Source organism: Esox lucius, chromosome 19 (genome assembly GCF_011004845.1).
Source record: "Esox lucius isolate fEsoLuc1 chromosome 19, fEsoLuc1.pri, whole genome shotgun sequence".
NCBI classification, from domain to species: Eukaryota; Metazoa; Chordata; class Actinopteri; order Esociformes; family Esocidae; genus Esox; species Esox lucius.
In genome coordinates, this window is record NC_047587.1 from 47,368,369 (window position 1) to 47,389,972 (window position 21,604).

The 21,604-nt window shown below is 40.0% G+C and overlaps 2 protein-coding genes across 6 annotated transcripts in view; one reads left to right on the plus strand and one right to left on the minus strand.

Annotated features, from left to right (window-relative positions):
• The window catches only part of LOC105030231, a 47,408-nt gene that overhangs the window by 9,099 nt on the left and 16,705 nt on the right, over positions 1 to 21,604 (minus strand). The window contains exons 1-3 of one of the 3 annotated variants that reach the window (XM_029115076.2): positions 2,856 to 3,162; positions 1,991 to 2,104; positions 1,758 to 1,857 (exon numbers count right to left, since the gene is read on the minus strand). The exons of 1 other annotated variant lie outside the window; for it this stretch is intronic. In XM_029115076.2, the coding sequence (XP_028970909.1) occupies positions 1,758 to 1,857; positions 1,991 to 2,104; positions 2,856 to 3,025 (384 nt within the window). In that variant the 5' untranslated portion in view covers positions 3,026 to 3,162. Of the gene's footprint in view, positions 1 to 1,757; positions 1,858 to 1,990; positions 2,105 to 2,855; positions 3,163 to 21,604 lie in introns of those variants that run through there. One more of the 3 variants, XM_029115078.2, reaches the window with a different exon arrangement.
• Positions 3,097 to 7,247, plus strand: LOC114829566 (protein FAM133B-like). 3 transcript variants are annotated; one of them, XM_029115079.2, is made up of 5 exons: positions 3,097 to 3,182; positions 3,917 to 4,033; positions 5,263 to 5,304; positions 5,448 to 5,612; positions 6,686 to 7,247. In XM_029115079.2, the coding sequence occupies exons 1-5, from the start codon at positions 3,173 to 3,175 to the stop codon at positions 6,715 to 6,717; spliced, it is 366 nt and encodes a 121-aa protein (XP_028970912.2). In that variant the 5' UTR covers positions 3,097 to 3,172; the 3' UTR covers positions 6,718 to 7,247. The 3 variants fall into 3 exon arrangements, 2 of the variants coding, with proteins under 2 accessions (XP_028970912.2, XP_034144138.1); XM_034288247.1 differs by lacking the exon at positions 6,686 to 7,247 and having other exon boundaries at positions 5,448 to 6,010; XR_003777468.2 differs by having other exon boundaries at positions 3,130 to 3,196; positions 5,263 to 5,612.

Consider the following 21,604-nt stretch of genomic DNA (forward strand, 5'->3'; position numbering starts at 1 on the left):
GAGGTCAACAGCTGCCCACCTCTACTGTAAACAGCGTTGGTAGGGCACTGTTTCCCTCTCCTGAGGCGCCGGATGGTTTGCCAGAATCTCTTCGAGGCCAGCCGATAGTCCTTCTCCATGGCCTCACCGAACTCCTCCCAGGCCCGAGTTTTTGCCTCCACAACCACCCGGGCTGCAGTCCGCTTGGCCTGTCGGTACCCGTCAGCTGCCTCTGGAGTCCCACAAGCCAACCAGGCCTGATAGGACTCCTTCTTCAGCTTGACAGCATCCCTTACTTCCAGTGTCCACCACCGGGTTCGGGGATTGCCGCCTCGACAGGCACCGGAGACCTTACGGCCACAGCTCCGAGCGGCCGCTTCAACAATGGCGGTGGAGAACATGGTCCACTCGGACTCAATATCTCCAACCTCCCTCGGGATCCAGTCAAAGCTCTGCCGGAGGTGGGAGTTAAAGATCTCTCTGACAGGAGACTCGGCCAGACGTTCCCAGCAGACCCTTACAGTACGCTTGGGCCTGCCGAGTCTGTCCAGCTTCCTCCCCCGCCATCGGATCCAACTCACAACCAGGTGGTGATCAGTTGACAGCTCCGCCCCTCTCTTCACCCGAGTGTCCAAGACATATGGCCGCAGGTCAGATGAAACGACAACAAAGTCGATCATCGAACTGCGGCCTAGGGTGTCCTGGTGCCACGTGCACTGATGGACACCCTTATGCTTGAACATGGTGTTCGTTATGGACAAACTGTGACTAGCACAGAAGTCCAATAACTGAACACCGCTCGGGTTCAGATCAGGGGGGCCGTTCCTCCCAATCACGCCCCTCCAGGTGTCACTGTCGTTGCCCACGTGGGCGTTGAAGTCCCCCAGTAGAACGATAGAGTCCCCAGTCGGAGCACTTTCCAGCACCCCTCCCAGAGACTCCAAGAAGGTCGGGTACTCTGCACTGCCGTTCGGCCCGTAGGCACAAACAACAGTGAGAGACCTATCCCCGACCCGTAGGCGCAGGGAAACGACCCTCTCGTTCACCGGGGTAAACTCCAACACATGGCGGCAGAGCTGGGGAGCTATAAGCAAACCCACACCAGCCCGCCGCCTCTCACCATGGGCAACTCCAGAGTGGTGAAGAGTCCATCCTCTCTCAAGGAGTGTGGTTCCAGAGCCCAAGCCGTGCGTAGAGGTGATCCCGACTACCTCTAGTCGGAACCTCTCAACCTCACGCACCATCTCAGGCTCCTTCCCCGCCAGGGAGGTGACATTCCACGTCCCTAGAGCTAGTTTCCGTGTCCGGGGATCGGGTTGTCTAGGCCCCCGCCTTCGACTGCCGCCCGATCCTCTCTGCACCGGCCCCTTATGGTCCCTCCTGTGGGTGGTGAAATAAACATGTTATGTACAATATGGGTACCATCATGAACCTTAGTTAATGTATTACTGAATTGAACAAACATTTAGTATGTGTCTTAATTCAAGATTAACTTATTACCAGTTAACCAATATATACGTATGTAGATATTCACATGAGTAAAAATATATGTTATTGAATCTGTTAACACTTTATCTGCATCAATTATTTTAACTAGCTACTAAACTTTTCAGTTTTAACAACCTAATGAATCATTGTTAATGGAGGTACCCCTATCAGAAATTTTTACCACACACTGTAAGTTGGTCTGCAACTAAAGCATACATTTAGTTAGTGATTCATAATTGTGTTTTGTGAATAGGCAATTTGAACTATGAAAGTGACATTGCTTTTCTCACCTTCCTCAGGATTTTTGTCATTCTGGTTAGCGTCCTTGAGCTCTTGGCGATACCATCCTCCATCATGTCAACTTGCCTCAATTGTAGGCCCTGTGCAAATCTGAAATGTTTCATTAAAAAATTAGCAAATGTCATATTACTTGGAACGTACCTCATGTTTATATAATGTGATTTATCTTTGTCTATGCCTCAGTTGATTATTATTGAATAATTAATTTAAGTTATTGACTTACCGATAAATTAATGTTAACCAATCTGTAAGGGTAACCCGAGAATGGCTAAATATTGAGTCCTTCCGGATGGAGCAGGTGGAAGACTGATTGTGCCTTCTCTTTCTTCGACAAATCCTGTAAGGAAAACCAAACAATACTTTAAATAGATCTGATTCTTATTCAGTGTTCACCAAACTACCGGGCTGAAAAGCACCCCACTAAATGATCTCCCACATACAACTGGGACAGTCAATAGGCTTAAGTCAATACAAAGTTCACATGCAATACCATCTCCAGTTTTGAGGTCCCAAAAATAGCCCCTTTTGGAGCCCCTCCACTGACCCAAAAATATTTGTTGAAAGAATGACATTTAGTTTGTATAAAAGAAAATTAAGACTTTGTAATAATAATGTAATAAAATATTTAAATTCATTGTAAGCAGTGTGCGAGTTGTATACAGTATACAAACTGTAATAAAAACATGTTATTCATGCAGCGCCAGTCTTGGATGTCTGGCACACACAGGTCCTGCATGCCTACACGCTGTGAGACCAAAGGTTCTTGAACACTGCCCCAACACTGACAAATACCTTTCCTACATAGTTGGCTGATGTATTTAAAATGTTGGCATAAAATGAGTTAACTGCACACTGCACAACATTGACCAACATGACAGTAAGCTATTGTAATGCTAGCTATCCACAAAAACAACCTTTTGATCTATGTTAGGGCATTGTGCATGCACCAAAAACTGCAACCTAAATAAACGTAGCTACATTTCAAATAATATTTTTTCTTTCACAAATTGCACTAAGCTTATCAGTGCAAATTGCAACATGAGGCTTGACTACGTTTTGTTTTTATGAGCTACATTAAAATAACTTACCATATAAATCCATCTCTGCATCTATGCTTGACCATTTTCTGCTTGTGGTGACAGATAGGACATCGCATAGACTTTTTCAGCAGTCCTTTCTTCTGGAGGTATTTTATAATCTTTTTTTTATTTCTTCTGGCGTGTTTTGCTGACAATACATGAAGCAGTGCATGGGGCATGACGAATTCAATGGCATTTGGATTTAAGCGGGAGGTTTAAAATCTGATCCTGTGTCTTGCAGTTACAAGTTGAAAATTGTCAAAACTGTCGTAAAGAAATCAAAGTAAATTGCTACACCTACGTCAGCAGCAGGTATTCTTCAGTGAATGAATTCAGGTAAATAGCTATAAGTAAGTATAATTATAAGTATGAATATTTTAATCTTGTCATTGTTTAATATTTTTTATCCAGTAATTTTGTTTTTCTTCAAATGCACCCTTGTTTGTGAATGTCTAGGACCGTCTCTATCTCTCCCTACCTGTCGAAATTAGCTAGCTAGCTACTAGCTAACATACTGGCTAGCTAAAGTAGCCAAGCTAGCTAGCTACATAGTAAAGATAGATTTCCTCACTTTGTCCCGACATCTCCCTTTGAGTTAACTTAAATTTAATTAGCGATGGAAATGACAACGGTCTGCTGTTCTATAAAGCTAGCTATCTTGCTAGCTAGTAAGAAAAGCGAGCTAAGTATGTCGGGCTTGCCAGCTTAGCTGGCGCTAGCTACCCGGCTAGCTAGCTTGTTTGTATGTACGTGTAAAGCATGTGTGAGCTAAAGTCATGTTTTTGTTTGTCTATAGAATGCCACGTACTACGCGTTCTAAAAAAAGTAATATATCTGAGGCCATAAAGGCTTTAGACTTTGTAGGCTTTATAAGAATAAGACTACGTACTCCAGCCTGTCTGTGAGAAGTTAATGGAAACAGCACCAACATGTGACACCACCTGTAGCTACCACCCAGCCCAACAATTTATTTTGGGGAAACACCAACCTTTAACACCAATAGGTTTCGTATTGATTATTTGTGGGAGGGGAGCTGTATGACGAATCTAATGTCATTGTTGATCTTTTAGATGCTGCATCAAGTTACACCAACAATGAAAAGATGAAAATGAAGATGCTCAAAATGAAAATAAAGGCATTGGAGGAAGAGAGGGACTTCCTCCGAACAACTATTACCCAGCTGACTGGTTAGTAACATCTTCATGCAAGCCCAAATTCATATATGCGAATAGTAGGGTTGATAACCGAACGGGTTCAGAACTTGAGGGTACACTAATGGTTTTTGAGGTCACATTTACATAAGCTCAGTTAGAGACATTCGCTTTTCTTAACTGGCTCCACTTTGGCAAATCACAGCCTTCAAAGGCAAGAAACAACATGGCTGAATGAAGGTTTGGCCTCAATTTACAGTGGATATAAAAAGTCTACAAACCCCTGTTAAAATGCCAGGTTTTTGTGATGTAAAAGAACGAGATAAAGAGGAATCATGTCAGAACTTTTTCCACTTATAATGTGACCTATAATGTGAATAATTCAATTGAAAAACAAACTGAAATCCTCGAGGGGGAAAAATGACAAATAAAAACCTTACAATGACCCGGTTGCATAAGTGTGCACATCCTCTTATAACTGGGGATGTGGCTGTGTTCAGAATTAACCAATCACATTCAAACTTATGTTAAATAGGAGTCATTACACACCTGCCCTCATTTAAAGTGACTCTGATTAATCACAAATAAAGTTCAGCTGTTCTAGTAGGATTTTCCTGACATTTTCTTAGGTCCACAGAGAGCTTCCAAAGCATCAGAGGGATCTCTTTGTTGAAAGATATCAGTCAGGAGAAGAGTACAAAATAATGTCCAAAGCATTACATATCCCATCGAACACAGTGAAGACAGTCATCATCAAGTGTAGGAAATATGGCACAACAGAGACATTACCAAGAACTGGACGTCCCTCCAAAATGTATGAAAAGATGAGAAGAAAACTGGTCAGGGGGGCTTCCAAAAGGCCTACAGCAACATTAAAGGAACTGCAGGAATTTCTGGCAAGTACTGACTGTGTGCTACATGTGACAACAATCTCCCGTATTCTTCATATGAATGGGATATGGGGTAGGGTGGCAAGACGGAAGCCTTTTCTTACAAAGAAAAACATACAAATACAAGATTTAAATAAAAAATACTGAGTAATAAAAACCGATTTATATAGGATAATTGATGGAAGGAGGGTCCTGAAATTGTACAGAGTACTGATGTCAGTGCATGTCAGAACTATGTCTTTATTTGCTGTGGACAAAATGACCCCTGCTAGGCGCTTCTAATGTTAACTCCCAAAAGTAAATTTTCAGTTGTTGTTTTTTATTGTTGAACCCATTGTAACCAATCATCTCTTCACTGATTTCCTTTTATTTTAGGACAAAGAACTTCTTCAGGACCAAGTCCTAGCTCATCTGTGGGTAAGTTTTTCTACGTTGTTTAAACCTTCAATATTTAAGATATTATAACACTTAACTGTTTCTGCGGTTTTACCAGTGCTGTATTTGATCAAAAAGTCGGTAGCTGCCTCTATTAATGATTTAACTCTCAATTTCTATTTCAGGTGACAACTTTGCCAAGCTTGACGATCAGTGGGATGACAGCTCTGATTCTTCGAGCTCTGATAGCTCTTCATCCACAGACAGCGAAATAGAAAAGAAAAAGAAGAACAAGGAGAAGAAAAAGAACAAAAATAAGAAGGAAAAAAAGGAAACTAAAAAAGGGAGAGGTATGTTTAGATTATGCTTTTTTAAAGTTAAAGCGCTGTATTAAAGCATTTTGTTGTGGTGCAGTTGCTTCTTAAAGGATATGTTTTCTACTTTTTAACCTTATGTACCGAATACCTAGTGTGATCCTAGTATGTAGAAATGTGTCTTGTAATCTTTGGGCTGCAATCGATGTGAACAGGCCAACTTATACAGCATTTGAAAATATGACACGTTCTGTTTTACAAAATGGGAAGACCATGGTGTATTGATATAGGTCTCAATATGTTCCTTTGAATTTTTGGGGCCAAACGATCATAATATCAATAGTTATCACGGTTAATTCTAATGTACTACCTGCTGCCACAAGGATGAATCTCAGAGGCTTTATTAAAAAAAAAGATAAGGAGACAAAGGTGCAGTGGTCTCTTACCTTTTTCTAGAGCTGTGTGTGTATATATATATATATATATATAAATAAAAACATATGGACCTATTCAGTGTAACTTTTTTGGGGCTAGTAATTCCACATCTACAGTGCATTGCGTCTCGGATAACAGCTGTTTTACTCCAGGCTTTGTTTACATCTACGCATACTCCACCTCTATGATTTTTATGGGTAGGCCAATTTGCCAAGTCTGAATTGTGTGCCAAATCCTTCCAGAGAAAGTTTAGAGTCCACAGTTATATCGTCCAACCACTTCTCCATAAGCATGATGTTAGCATCTTGTATGTCCATATCAGTACACCTTTGCATTCCTGTTTTGTAAAACAGAATTTATCATATATTTTCAAACTCTGTAGAGGTTGCTGCATTCACTTTCTTTGTCTCTCTGTTTTAGAGTGCAGGAAAATGTAAAAATACATCTAAACTGAAATACTTGAAAATAATGTCTTTACATACTAGGAGCATGCTAGATAATCAGTAAATAGGCCCCAGGGATAATAAGCTCCAAACAGATTTTTTGAAAACTACTGCTTACTCCCATTGATATGTAAATGGAATAGCATAGCATTGCTATCACCCCGTTATTCTTATGCAAAACACCTGACCACACCAGAATAACATCCTGACCACACCAGTGTTTGTCAACAGCAAAGACCCCAGAAGATACAAGATGGTCCTAGCAGCATACAAAAGGAAGGGAAGTATGGCTGCTGCATTCCAAACCGTGGGTGTTGACAGAAACACCGTGGCCATGAGTTGTCACCTGGCTGTTTGTTGTCTTGCTATCCATCTGAGTTCATATACAATCTATCTTGCCCACATACATTGGATTTTACACACCTGAAACATGTTTTTAATTTTGGGAATATAAATTGAATGTATATTCAAATTTTTTCTGTACTTTTTTTTCTGTATATTAGTTTGTAAATATCCTAAGAGACTAGTTTCATAATATTTTTTATGTAATTAAATGTATTTGTGGTTCAGTGGTATAGGTCTTTACATAATTGTAAAAATCCATGAAAGACGTTCTTCAGAGGTAAATGAAGAGGCCTCACTTGTGGAATAACCCCCATACGTGTAATAATGAACCACAATTACATGTAATTACGTGGTAGTTCCTGTGTAACTATAGTGCTGTTACTACATATAATGCCACATTGTTCAAGGCAACAGATATACACATGATGTACAGTGTAAGCTTTTTTTAAACATAATTTTTCCTTTTAATACTCTTTAGATATTGGGTTTGTGTGGTCTCTGGAAACGTAGGTTGCGATTGGCGATTAGCAGAAATAATAATGTTGAGGAAATGGAATGGTAGTAATTATATTCTTCTGCCTCATGTTTAAGAATGAAAACAAGTCTATGGTGTAGTTTAAGCCGTTTGATGTTTAACCTCTTTTGTAATTGTTTTTTGTGCAAAATAAAAATAACGCACCATGTTTACATCTGACTTCAGATTATTCTTGAATAGTAAATTTGTCCTCCATGAGTCATTGTAGATGTTACTACATTGAAGTGCTAGACCATGTGTACCAAATATATATTGACAATACTTTTCTTTGCAGGAACTGCTTTTCTTTGCAGTACTGCATAGGTTTTTTTTGTCTTAGTAACTGCATACTACTTGTACTACATGGTCATTGACATTTTATTAACCGGTAAAATGGTTAACAATATTCATATTACCTTGTAATTACACTTAGCATAATCAAACTCATTATTCCCTTGCAGATCGCAAAGTATTCACTGTGGTCGCTGTAACATAGTAATTACATAGCACTTAGTGTAAATGGATCTTGTTTCACTTTACATTAATTCACTCATTCTTTTGTAAGTGTGAATTAATCCATTTTGTAAAATGGATTAATTCACTCGTTCCTTTTTTATAACATTGTAATTATAATGTAGGTACATAGTAATTGACATAGGTTTGAGTGTTATGTGTAACTGCATTGATACTACTTTGTAATTACATTTATATAAGCTAACCCATTTTTCACTCCCAGATCACAATGTATTTCCTGTGATCACTGTAACATAGTAACTACATGGTACTTGATATGGAAATTGTTCTTGTTTCACTTTACATAAATTCACTCGTTCCTTTTTTATAACATTGTAATTACAATGTAGGTACATAGTAATTGACATAGCATTGAGTGTTGTTGTGTAACTGCATTGATATTAATTTTTAATTACAATTAGTTAATCTAACCCATTTTTCACTCCCAGATCACGACGTATTCCCTGTGGTTGCTGTAACATAGTAACTGCATAGTACTTGATGTTTAAATCGGTCTTGTTTTACTTTACATTAATTCACTTGTTCCTTTGTAATACCATTGTAATTACAATGCAATTGCATAGTAACTGACATTTGATTAAGTTTTGCGTTGTGTAACAACATAGAAATTATTTTGTAGTACACTCAATATTTCTTACTCTGACATGGAGAAAAATATTAACACTTCCAGAATGAAATATACTACATTTGGTGTTTGCCTGTGACATTGCATTGTTATTTCTAATGATATTATTATTCTGTATGGTACTGTACTTTCAAAGGGATCGTAATAAAAACAAATTGACCAAGTGTTGTTCCCTAATACATGAACACCAAATCTTTTTCGAAACATTTGACTTACAGTGCAGCTATGATGAAAGGGATAATTAAATGTCTTTCATTTCACACTTTGTGTAGGTACATTATAGTTACATTAATATCAACTGCAAAGACACTGCTCAACAATCAAATAAGATAGTTGAAGATAATGATAGGGTTTGCCTTGTTGTGTCCTAGACTAACATTGGTGATAACTTATGTAGTTACATGTAACAAGGTTAAACTTCAAAATGCATTGTTAACAGTGTCACATTGAAATTACAAAAGTGTAATTACAGCCCATGTTAGTTACACATGTAACTACACACCTTGTAATTACAGATAAATAAATCATTAGTAATTACACGTGTGGAAAAATCATGTTTGTAATTACATCACTTTGTTCCAATTGTGTAATAACTGATACCGATAAACCCGTATTACATAGTAATTACATGTTACTTACATAGTATTTAATAGTATCTACTATGTTATAAATGCGTTAATTAAAATGTTATTACATCTAATGAATGTAGACTTAATGTAAAGTGTTACCGAAAAAGTAATTTGACTCCATCATGGATTGAAGTGGGGATGTTGTGGGGCTGTCTTGGTTGACACGCCTGTGCAACATCGCGTGGCGGTCGGGGACGGTGCCTCTGGGATGGCAGACCGGGTTGGTGGTCCCTCTTTTTAGGGGGATCACACTTCTCAGCCTCCCCAGAAAGTCTATGCCAGGGTTCTGAAGAGGAGAATACGGCCGATAGTTGAACCTCGATTCAGGAGGAACAGTGTGGTTTTCGTCCGGGCCGTGGAACACTGGACCAGCTCTATACCCTCTACGGGGTGTTGGATGGTTCATGGGAGTTTGCCCAATCAATCCACATGTGTTTTGTGGATTTGGAGAAGGTATTCGACTGTGTCCTTCGTGGCATCCTGTGGAGGGTGCTTCAGGAATATGGGGTCCTGGGTCCTTTGCTAAGGGCTGTCAGGTCCTTGTACGACCGAAGCAGGAGCTTGGTCCGCATTGCCGGCAGTAAGTCAGACTTGTTCCCAGTGCATGTAGGACTCCGGCAGGGCTGTCCTTTGTGGCAGGTTCTGTTCGTAATTTTTATGGACAGAATTTCTAGGCGCAGCCAGGGGCCGGAGGGTGTCAGGTTTGGGGACCACACGATTTCGTCTCTGCTTTTTGCGGATGATGTCGTGTTGGCCTTTTCAAGCCAGGACCTTCAGCATGCACTGGGACGGTTTGCAGCCCAGTGTGAAGCGGTGGGGATGAGAATCAGTACCTCCAAATCTGAGGCCATGGTCCTCAGTTGGAAAAGGGTGGCTAGCCCACTTCAGGTTGGTGGAGAGTGCCTGCCTCAAGTGGAGGAGTTTATGTATCTAGGGGTCTTGTTCACGAGTGAGGGAAGGATGGAACGGGAGATTGACAGACGGATCGGTGCAGCTTCTGCAGTAATGCGGTCGATGTATCGGTCTGTCGTGATGAAGATTGATTTACCGGTTAATCTACGTTCCTACTCTCACCTATGGTCATGAGCTATGGGCCATGACCGAAAGGACAAGATCCCGGATACAGGCGGCCGAAATTAGCTTTCTCCGCAGGGTGGCTGGGCGATCCCTTAGGGTGAGAAGCTCGGTCACCCAGGAGGAGCTCAGAGTAGAGCCGCTGCTCCTCCACATCGAGAGGGGTCAGCTGAAGTGGCTTGGGCATTCCTGGGAAGGTGTTCCGGTCCCGTCCCACCGGGAGGAGACCCCGGGGAAGACCTAGGACACGCTGGAGGGACTATGTCTCCCGGCTGGCCTGGGAACGCCTTGGTGTCCCCCCGGAAGAGCTGGAGGAAGTGTCTGGGGAGAGGGAAGTCTGGGCATCTGTGCTTAGACTGCTGCCCCCGCGACCCGGCCCCGGATAAGCGGAAGATGATGGATGGATGGATTGAAGTGGAAGGATCGTTTATAACTAAATCTGTAGACATTGCAAATTATTTCAATTCGATTACTTCATATATAAAGTTTGTAGATTAAGGCAGAAAATGCCAACATCATACTGTGAGTCAAATTATTCATGTATATCAGAAGAAATAATGAATGATAAGAACAATTAAATTTTGATAAGATCTATTAATAATGACAAGCCACCTGGTACGGACAACCTTGACGGAAAGCTGTTGAGAATGGTAGCAGACCACATTGCCACTTCCATGTGTCATATCTTTAATTTGAGTCTTGAGAATAAAGTATGTCCACAAGGGTGGAAAGAAGCAAAGGTAATCCCCTTAGCAAAAAATGCTTGTGCTGTTTTTTTCTGGCTGTAATAGTCGACCAATTAGTCTGTTACCTGCTATAAGTCAACTTTTAGATTTTTATTTTATTTAACCAGATACAAGGTTATTTCACTACAAATGAATTGTTAAGCAAATACCAGCATGCTTATAGAGAAGGACATTCAACTTGTACAGCTCTGGTACAAATGACAGACAAGTGGTGTTAAAGTATATTGATCACCAAAATATTGTCGAAGCAGTATTATTAGATTATAGTGCTGCCTTTGACATAATTGACCATAGTTTATTATGGTCAATTATTTTATGGTTTTACACCATCTACTTGACAGATAGAACACAGTAGGTGTATTTTATTGGAAGCTTCTCTGAAGTGAGGTCTGTAGCATGTGGGATTCCACAAGGGTTTTCAATAGGACCATTGCTTTTTTCTATCTTTACGAATGATCTCCCACTGGTCTGTAGAGGAGCTTCTGTGTCTATGTATGCGGATGATGTAACACTTTATATGCCTGCACCAGCTTTAGAAAACATTACTGCAGCTCTCAACAATGAGTTGCAGATGGTATCCATTTGGGTTACTGATAATAAACTTGTCTTAAATATAGCCAAGACTAAAAGTATTTTATTTGGAACTAAATGTTCATTAAAAACAAGGCCCATGTTGGATTTGGTACTAAATAATGTTGCTGTTGAGCAGGTACATGAAATAAAGCTTCTTGGGGTAACATTAGACTGTACTTTGTCGTGGTCAAGACATATAGAGGAAGTGGTGAAAAAAATGGGGAGAAATATATTTGTAGTTAAAAGGTATTATGAGAGGTTAAAAGCATCACTCCTTGGCTTTATAAATAAAATTAATTTAAGGAAAACTCCGGATTGTCTGTATAGGCAACTTACTTTGAGCTCTAATGTACATACATATCTCACAAGGCATGCCGTTATTGGTAAATATTTTATTCCAAAATCTAGAACAAACTCAAAACAACGTGCTATGTTGTATAGAGCTATGGTTGAATGGAATTCTCTTCCAGGTCATATTGCTAAAATTCAAAATAATATGAGTTTTAAAAAACAAATAAAATATTTAACGTCATAGGCTACACTTCTGTTGGCAGATATATATACACACACACACACACACACACACACACACACACACACACACACACACACACACACACACACACACACACACACACACACACACACACACACACACACACACACACACACACACACACACACACACACACACACACACACACACACACACACACACACACACACACACACACACACACACACACACACACACACACACACACACTATATATATGCATGCATATGTGAGTGTGTGTGTGTGTGTGTGTGTGTGTATGTATATTTGTATTTTATGAGAATTTGTTGTTCCAGTGTATGATTGTGCATTGGTTTTTTTGCGTTTGTATGTGTTGTATTATGTGTGGACCCCAGGAAGAGTAGCGGACGCATTTGTTGCATCAGCTAATGGGGATCCTAATAAAGAATAAAAAAAATTTAAAAGTAAGGCACCGACAGACTTTTGTTGTTGATGAGCATTAAAACAAGCAGCTAAAGGTGCTTCCGTATCTGCATGCAACAAAAGGGAACTTGACTGTAGCACTGATATGCATTGTTAGTGAAGTAGGCTACTGCATCTCCCAATGTTATTTAATTCCCTCCAGTGTGTGTCCTGTGTCCCCATCATGAACATATGGTTAACTGTAATCGATGCCAAAAGGGCTAGTGACCTCTAGTTCATTCTTGTACTATTTTTTGCTCAACTAATAACTATAATAATTAATACAATTATAACAATAGGCCTATAGCCGAATAATTACAACAAGAATAATATTGCACACTGATAAGAAATACAGATATTACCTAGCCTACATTATTTCATGTAGTTGTCTTACAGTTTTATATTTACAAATATGTACAACTGTGAAACAATTTTTAGACAACATACCAAACTTAGCTTCACTAGGGCATTGTTGTTACTATAGTAACAAACACAAACTCAGCTGCAGCAGCTATCATGTGTAAACCCCAGCATGGGTGTACACGTGGTAGGCAGAACTCTCAGTTCAGTTGTCGCCTATCGCGTCTAAGTGCCTGAACCCACAATTGTTAGAGCAGCAAGCCTACTGCTAACAATAACATTACTGACTGTTCTCCGCAGGACTGTCATCTGTAATACACCCAAACAGAACCATGGTGCGCTGACAACAATCTAGCCCTCAATGCATGCTCCGTGGCTGACTATAAGGCCCTGCAACTGGTAGTGAAAACCACCCAGCACATCTCTGGCACCCAGCTCCCAACCATCGTAAACCTCCAGTGCAAGCGGTGTCTGCATAGGGTACGCAGCATCATCAGGGACCCTTCACATTCATGCCACAAACTGTTTGTCTCTTTGTTCCTGCACTAGCAGGCTCAGGAACAGTTTATTTCCTACTACTGTAGGTAAGCAACCGGTCACAAGTCATTCAGGCTAGTCACGGCTGACTGCTTTGGCACAATGGTTGCAGTCTTGAAGCATGTTGGGACAACTGCCTAGGCCAGTTTTAAATCATGCTTTAAAAAAATCATGCTTTTAAAAAAAATATATAAAATGTAATGTAATTTTATAGTATTTTGTTTATTTTTGCTATACTTTCTATTTTGACATTTACTATTTCCTATTGCCTATTATTTTAATGGAGAGAATAATTTTTAAATGTTGCTGTTTTACTGCTCTGAGAAGCCCATTGTGCTTTGGTGTAGAGAAGAGCTATTAAAAGAAAGTTTTTATTATTACTCCTTCGCGTGTAACGTAGCAGGGCTCATGTTGTATCGGTAGTTACTAAAAACATGTATTTTGGTTAACCAAACCATAAGGCATACCATTCTGATAAAATACAAACCCGATTCCAAAAAGGTTGGGACACTGTACAAATTGTGAGTAAAAAAGGAATGGAATAATTTACAAATCCCATAAACTTATATTTAATTCACAATAGAATATAGGTAACATATCGAATGTTGAAAGTGAGACATTTTGTAATGTCATGCCAAATATTGGCTCATTTTGGATTTCATGAGAGCTACACATTCCAAAAAAGTTGGGACAGGTAGCAATAAGAGGCCGGATGTACCGATAAGGAACAGCTGGAGGACCAATTTGCAACTTATTATGTCAATTGGCAACATGATTGGGTATAAAAAGAGCCTCTCAGAGTGGCAGTGTCTCTCAGAAGTCAAGATGGGAAGAGGATCACCAATTCTGTGGCGAAAAATAGTGGAGCAATATTCTAGAACATATGCTCCCATCCAGACGTCGTCTCTTTCAGGGAAGACCTTGCATTTTCCAACATAACAATGCCAGACCACAATGTAATGGCTGCATTGAAGGATCCGGGTACTGAAATGGCCAGCCTGCAGTCCAGAACTTTCACTCTTGGAAAACATTTGGCGCATCATAAAGAGGAAGGTGCGACAAAGAGGACCTAATACAGCCTGTATTGGACAACATTGGGACAACATTCCTATTCCTAACATTCCTATCATCTCATCTCATCTCCAACCGCTTATCCGGTATCGGGTCGTGGGGGCAGCAGCTCTAGCAGGGGACCCCAAACGTCCCTTTCCCGAGCCACATTTGCCAGCTCTGACTGGGAAAACGAGGCGTTCCCAGGCCAGTGTCGAAATATAATCTCTCCACCTAGTCCTGGGCCTTCCCCGAGGTCTCCTCCCAGCTGGACGTGCCTGGAACACCTCCCTAGGGAGACGTCCTGGGGGCCTCCTTACCAGATGCCCGAACCACCTCAACTGGCTCCTTTTGATGCAAAGGAGCAGCGGCTCTACTCAGAGTTCCTCACGGACGGCTGAGCTTGACCTCTCAAAATAAAATTCCAGTCACACTTTTCGGTTGCCATAACGCCTTTATGGCAGCCTTAAACAGTTTGGTCAGCTATTTTAATGGCTTTATATTGATTCATCCATTTTATGTGCGTTTTCCTTGAATAACTTTATTCATTAGTTGCTAATCAAGTACTGATTAGTTATATCTAATAATATATTTCTACTTCGTACATTTTTACTTTGCTCTCATCATCACAGTAGAGCTAGCCAAGTGTTTTCTTTTGTATTGAAAACCTACACTAAAAGGATTGTGGCCAAAATTGGTACTGCAATCACTTTAAAAATACTGTAGAGCGGTGTATCCCCTCCCCCCTGATTTGAGGTTGCCAGACAAGCTGCAGGATTGGGCAGAAACGTAGGCTGCTTCTACAAGCTTCCAGTGGCAAGTAACGACGAGTCGTACACAGTAATTTTTTTTCTGTAAATTATGTTTATGCTTAATTAACAGAAAGAGATTTTGCGAAGTAATTATGTATTGCAAAAATGTACTAATTGTCATTAGTCAAATATAATTGTAAAGATGTATGCTCGTATGTGACAGTACATTGTTAGAACAGTAGCTGTTAGTCTAACTTGTAACGTTAGTTATCTGTCATTAACGTAAGTACAAGAACAAGCCTATGTCACTATGTGTAACCGATATCAAAGATACAGCTATTCATTTAGCTGACGCTACAAGTGAAAGCGGCCAGCTGTATTATTTGACTTACCCTGCAGCACACGTCCATAACGCTAAAATATGTGATGTGAAAGATTACATGACATTCTACTATTTTTGGCTGTAGAACTTGCATGAAAAACAAGTAGGCTACAAAACGTTCCAAGTGGGCCAACTTTTTTTAACGTCATAGGCTACACTGTGCTTTTCATTGTGTTATGGACATTAGAAAATGTTATTTTATCTTGGAATTGCGCCTAGTGCTTCCAAACCAACACTAACATAGTGCATAGCCCAAAAGGTAGAGAATGTTTATTTTGAGGCTTCTGTCTCAATTAAGTTTCAAATTGCCATAATGGGCGTGCTAATGTTGTTTTCCTCAGCGTCTCAGCATAAGGACAGAGAAACGGGCTCTGATAATGCATTGCTAATGTTAACATACGTCCATATGAGCTAACGTAACGTTACTTTGCACGAACATGCATAACTTTGTTCGACTGTCATGAATATATGAAATGTCCACTGACATCAAGTACAAGTTAGTCAAACATAGATTAATCTTACCTGTCCAGGAGAAAATTAGCAACATTGGCGTCTGTCTTCAAATGACAATATCCTGGCCAGACTACTGTTGTCAGTGATATAAGTATTTGAAATGAATATGATTTCTTAATGTCTAGTGACACATCAGGGCCATTTTATGATTAATTGAAATAGATTTCTTACATACGGTTCCTTTAAGTTTCACCTACCATTTGGAGATCTACACACAACTGAAATGAGGAACATTCAGATCTACTCAAAGATAATACCTTCACAGTATTAAGACATCTGTTAGTAAGGAGAAAATACTTCTGCAATTTGGAGTCATTCAGATAAAAAACAAACAGAAGACGACAAGGTGGTAAAATAAATCAAGAGACAACACCGTCTAAAAAGTTCTGTACATTGTGAGGCCGTTTCTACTTGTGGAGGAGGGCTGAAAATGTTGGTCTTGCCCAATCAAATAAAAAACACCATGTTATTTTCACTCGCTGACCAATTAATAAAAGCTTTTTCCAAAATTAAATATTTTTCAAATGTCTTATTGACTGGTTCAATTAAATAAAACTCAGAGACGCAGTGTGAAGACTAGTCGGTCTGCCTGATCAGTTGTAAACACCTCGTTTACAGTGTCAGAGCAGAAAAGTTGCAGAACATTTTACGCAGCTACTCAATTACCCGGAACGCAGTGATCCTCCACGGATGTTGAATGCCGCTGTTTTCAAAATGGAGGGAATCGTTTTCGCCAAACTTATTGTGTCAAGTAGTTACCTACATACCAATTATTGGCTAGCTAGCAGCTCGCTAACTGAACCATGTTTCTTTAGACTTTACAGACTTTTACTGTCTTAAAGGAGTCCGAATGGCCCAAGCATTCCTGTATCAGTCCCATTTTGTCATGAAAACGCAAAGCAATGAAGAGTAAAGGGCTTATAATAAAACATGGGCTTAATTACAAGCACTTTGTTAGATTTAGTCCCTAATTTCTATTATTACAAAACTATCAGTTTATCAAGAACAATGACCTAGGACTTCTTTGCTTGACAGTAACACAGCACATAAATTGTGATTCCTACCTACTTAATGAAACAGGTCCAGCTGGCCATGACTATTGGGAAAAGGTCTGTGCCCATGTCAAGGATGGTGCTGGTCGGGCTGTTTTCCACAAATGTGACAACACAGAAATGGGGTCCTATCACAAAATTTGAGTTTGGCTTTTCATTACCTTTTATAAAAAGACTCAAAGTTTTGGGAAGATATGCTGCTTTAAAAGTTGATAATTCACACTACCCAGTTCTGAGAAAGAACACAAAGATGTTCACACTTGCCAGAGAGCTGCAGAGAGATTCAGCATAGTTCACACCCTCTTAGGTCTTAATCCCACCCAGCTCTTTAAGTATTCAAATTGGGACACTGACCATGTGCTGAACTGGTCTAGGTGGTTTCTATTAAACACACACTATACCAAACCAAATAAATAAACAAATGAAGCCACAATACTGTATAATGTTACATACCTATTAATGTTAATGTTTTAGCTAAATCAGGTTAAGCTAGCAACCAACTTAAAACCAGGAAATGTTAGCTACTGGAGCTGGTTAGGTAATGTTATAGATAATGTTATAGCTAACGTTTAAAGCAACGGCAGTAGCTGCAGCTCGCTAACTAGCAATGCAAACGACTTTGACAACTTTTTGAAAAGAGACAGAATTATCTGTAGCTAGCTAGCAAACGTTAGACTTACATGTATACATGTAAGAATGTATTTTGGCAGACTGATTACATACAAAGCACTTTGTTGTTTGCATTTAGTCTGTGGACCTAGTCAGCAGTGTCTTTTCGCTTCAGTTCATTCAAGGTGTTCAGTACTCCAAGAATCTGTGCATCTTTCATTGTCTCGATCATGAGTTTTGTTGATAACGCCATGTCCAACCCCTTCATTATCTCAGTTAATCACAGGAAAGGTCCTGTATCAAGGTAAACAAGGCTTTTAGTTAGAGCTCAACCTAGCCTGGTTTCTGTACCTGATACGGATTCAGATTTTTTTTTGTGCAAATTAAGGATTTTGCAATTATTGCATTATTGCCGGAACATGATTATTTGAGCCAGATCGCAATATCTTTTTGCACAATCTTTTAATTCCAAAATCACATGTTTCCAATCTGAATAAGGGATTTTTACAGCAATGTTAGAAACGTCTCAAAACAAATACCATTCAAATTATGTCCGTTTCCATAGGATGTCTAGCACATGGGTGCAGAAGAGACAGCTCTGTGGAAAGATACAGGCACTGATCATTTACTGAAACTTACATGCTTCTTGATTTCAGTATGTAGAAAACTACACTTCTCAAACAAATTAAGGGAACACGTCACCATACCAACAAGTCGATTAAATGTCAGGGATATCAATCTGTCCACTTAGGAAGCTTAAGCGATTGTGAATCAATGTCACCTGTTTTGGTGCAAATAAAAATGACAACAAAAAGGGAATGGTTTTGCAAGTGGTGGCCACATAGAATTGCTCTCCCCTTATAACCTTCCTGACTGATCCTTCTCTAGTTTTACTGGCAGTACAGCTCCTCCAGGATGACAGCAGATTCACACTGATCACGTGACAAATGTGAAAGAGTCTGGAGACGCAGTGGTGAACATTACGCTGACTGCAACATCATCCAGCATGACCGGTTTGGCTGTGGGTCAATGATGGTCTGGGGAGGCATATCCTTGGAGGGTTGCATAGACATCCATGAGCAACCCAATGCTACCCTGAATGTGGTTAGGTGCCAGGATTAAATCCTTAGACCCATCATCAGACCTTACAATGGTGCAGTGGGCCCTGGGTTCCTCCTGGTGCAGGAAAATGCCAGGCTTCATGTGGTCAGAGTATTTAGGCAGTTCCTGGATGACGAAAGCATTGATGCCATTGACTGGCCCTCCCATTCCCTAGACCTGTCCAGGAACTCACTGATGCCCTGATCCAGGTTTGGGAGGAGATCCCCAGGACACCATCCACTGTCTCATCATGAGTGCATACAGGCACATGGGGGCCATACACACAACTGAGTCACATAGAGTTGTCCATTCAGGCACATAGTCATTATGTAAAACAATTCATAATTAGCATAATACAAATTCATGAATGGAAACTGGACGTACCGCTATCGCAAAGCTGCACTGAAAGCGGAAAACTACTCTAAACCACTGCAAACTAGTGTTCAAAGTGGTGTTGTTTACCTCAAAGAACCTGACAATGTTGTATTCCTTGAAATAAAGTTTTAATTTTAGCTATATAATTCTCATTTCAAATAAATGGGTACTTTGTGTTTACTGGTCAGTTTTGTTCACAACCGTATGAATCTACACGTTCATTCAGGAAGAGAAAGTGTGTATCACAGTAAACGAAAGTTAGAATATTCTCTAGCGAGGAAAATCAAGTTACCTTTTTCGTCTTTGATATTCACCTCAGACAGTCAATTTGTATTTGCTTGAGAGAGAAAGAAAATAATAATAATAATATATATATATAAAATGTCTGACCCTGAATACGAGCAGGAAGAAACATTTTCGGGGGATGTGTGATTTTTGTTCTAACCATAATACACAGATGATGAATTGACCTAATAGAAGCTTGAAGAGCAGCTGATAGATTCATTGATAGAGGCGATCGATAAACAGATTCATTTTAATGAATTTATTTCTATCAAATGATATGAATATGTTTTGAGGGTATTACACAGTTTAAGCATTATAGTCACAAAATTTAATATCGGATAACTGTCCGGACCTTATCCACCTTCACTGGCTCCCAGTGCAATATTGGATCACATTCGAGACTGTCCTGCTCACATTCAAAACCCTCCACAACTTGGCACCCACCTACCTATCTGACTTCCTCGCCCTCTATGGCCCCTCCCACGCCCTGGACTCCTCCTCTGCTGGTCTCCTTGTCACCCCCCATTCCACCTCTCCACCATGGGAGGCCGTGCTGTTAGCTGCTCTACACGCAGACTCTGGAACGCACTACCCCTCACATGACAGGCCGACACAATCTCCTCATTCACAATACTCCTCAAAACACATCTATTCCATACTTCCTACATTCCTACAAACTTTAGACTTTCCTCTCTTTTCCCTCTGTGTTTGTTCCATTTGTCCGATTTTAGTATTTCTTTTTTTACTTCTGTTGACTGACTAACTTCTATAGGCCCATTTTTATGTAAGATGTCCTTGAGTGTTTTGAAAGGCATACCCCAAATAAAATGTATTATGATAGTGCATCCTAGACCAGGACCCAAATATGGTATCGGAGGCTACGAGGGAAAGCAAATGCGATAGTTTTTTTTGTTTTTGTGGGTCAAAAACAATAATGGCAAGGAACACGTACTGCCGTTCATGTTGTGCATTCCAGATGAATGCCGATGAGGCAGGGTTGTTAATTTTGGTAACAAACAACTACCAAAAACCAGCTCTTGTCCCTGCAACATGTCACGTGTATTGCGGCCAAACGGACTGTTGACAACTCTGCGGCAGCACCAATGAACGTCTGCCTGCGTCGAATGAATGAGGCGGTGCATAGCCACATTAAAGCAGTGACACACAAGAAGCCAATCAACTAACTAGGGCAAATAGGCCTACAGTATTACCCAATATTTGTGTTGCCATAAATATATTAGCACAATTCTTTTATTTTCATGCTTTTAGGTCACTTCAAATAAACAAGCATTTTAATGAAAAGTTGATAATGATACTTATAGTAGCTAATTTATTGATAACCATTAAAAGGTAATTGATGCATATGTAAACAGCAATTGTTGGAATCAGCCCATGTCTCATATCACATGCAAATCTGTGGTAAGAATCAACATTTTGATGATATTTACATACTATATACAGCTTTGGGAAAAAATTAGGAGACCACTCTTTATTTTTCTTAAATCAGCATGTATGGCAGCCATGCCCATTCCAGTGTCTGTTAAATTCCAACACAGGCACACATTTTACTTAATGAGGTACTGATTAGGTGATTACCTGAACCAAATCAAATTTAACAAGGAAAAGTATAAAAACCACTGCATCACTATCCTCTTGCAATAGGACCAGATGGAAGGCAAAAACAGTGCATCATGATCCTCTTGCAATAGGACCAGCTGGATGGTAAAAACAGTGCAAGTAGTAGCTCAATGGTAATTTGAATTAAAATAAAATAACTATTCAGCATGACAAAATAGCTGAAAAGAAAAGCTTTGAATGAGGAAAAGAAGAGTTCAATTCTGAGGGATGCAGTGAGCATCGGGTTGCTTCCATCCTGAAAATCTTAAAGACGGCGGTTCATAAGCAACAGAGGACAACAAAGCTAGACTGGCAGAGGGCAAAAACCACTGTCCACTGACCTAGATGACCGTCAACTCATTCGAATGTCACTCAACAACCGTAGGATGACATTAAGTGACCTACAAAAAGAATGACAAACAGCAGCTGGGGTGATGTGCACAGCGAGGACGGTTCAAAACTGGCTCCTAGGGGCAGGGGAGTAAGGTCATGTTCTCT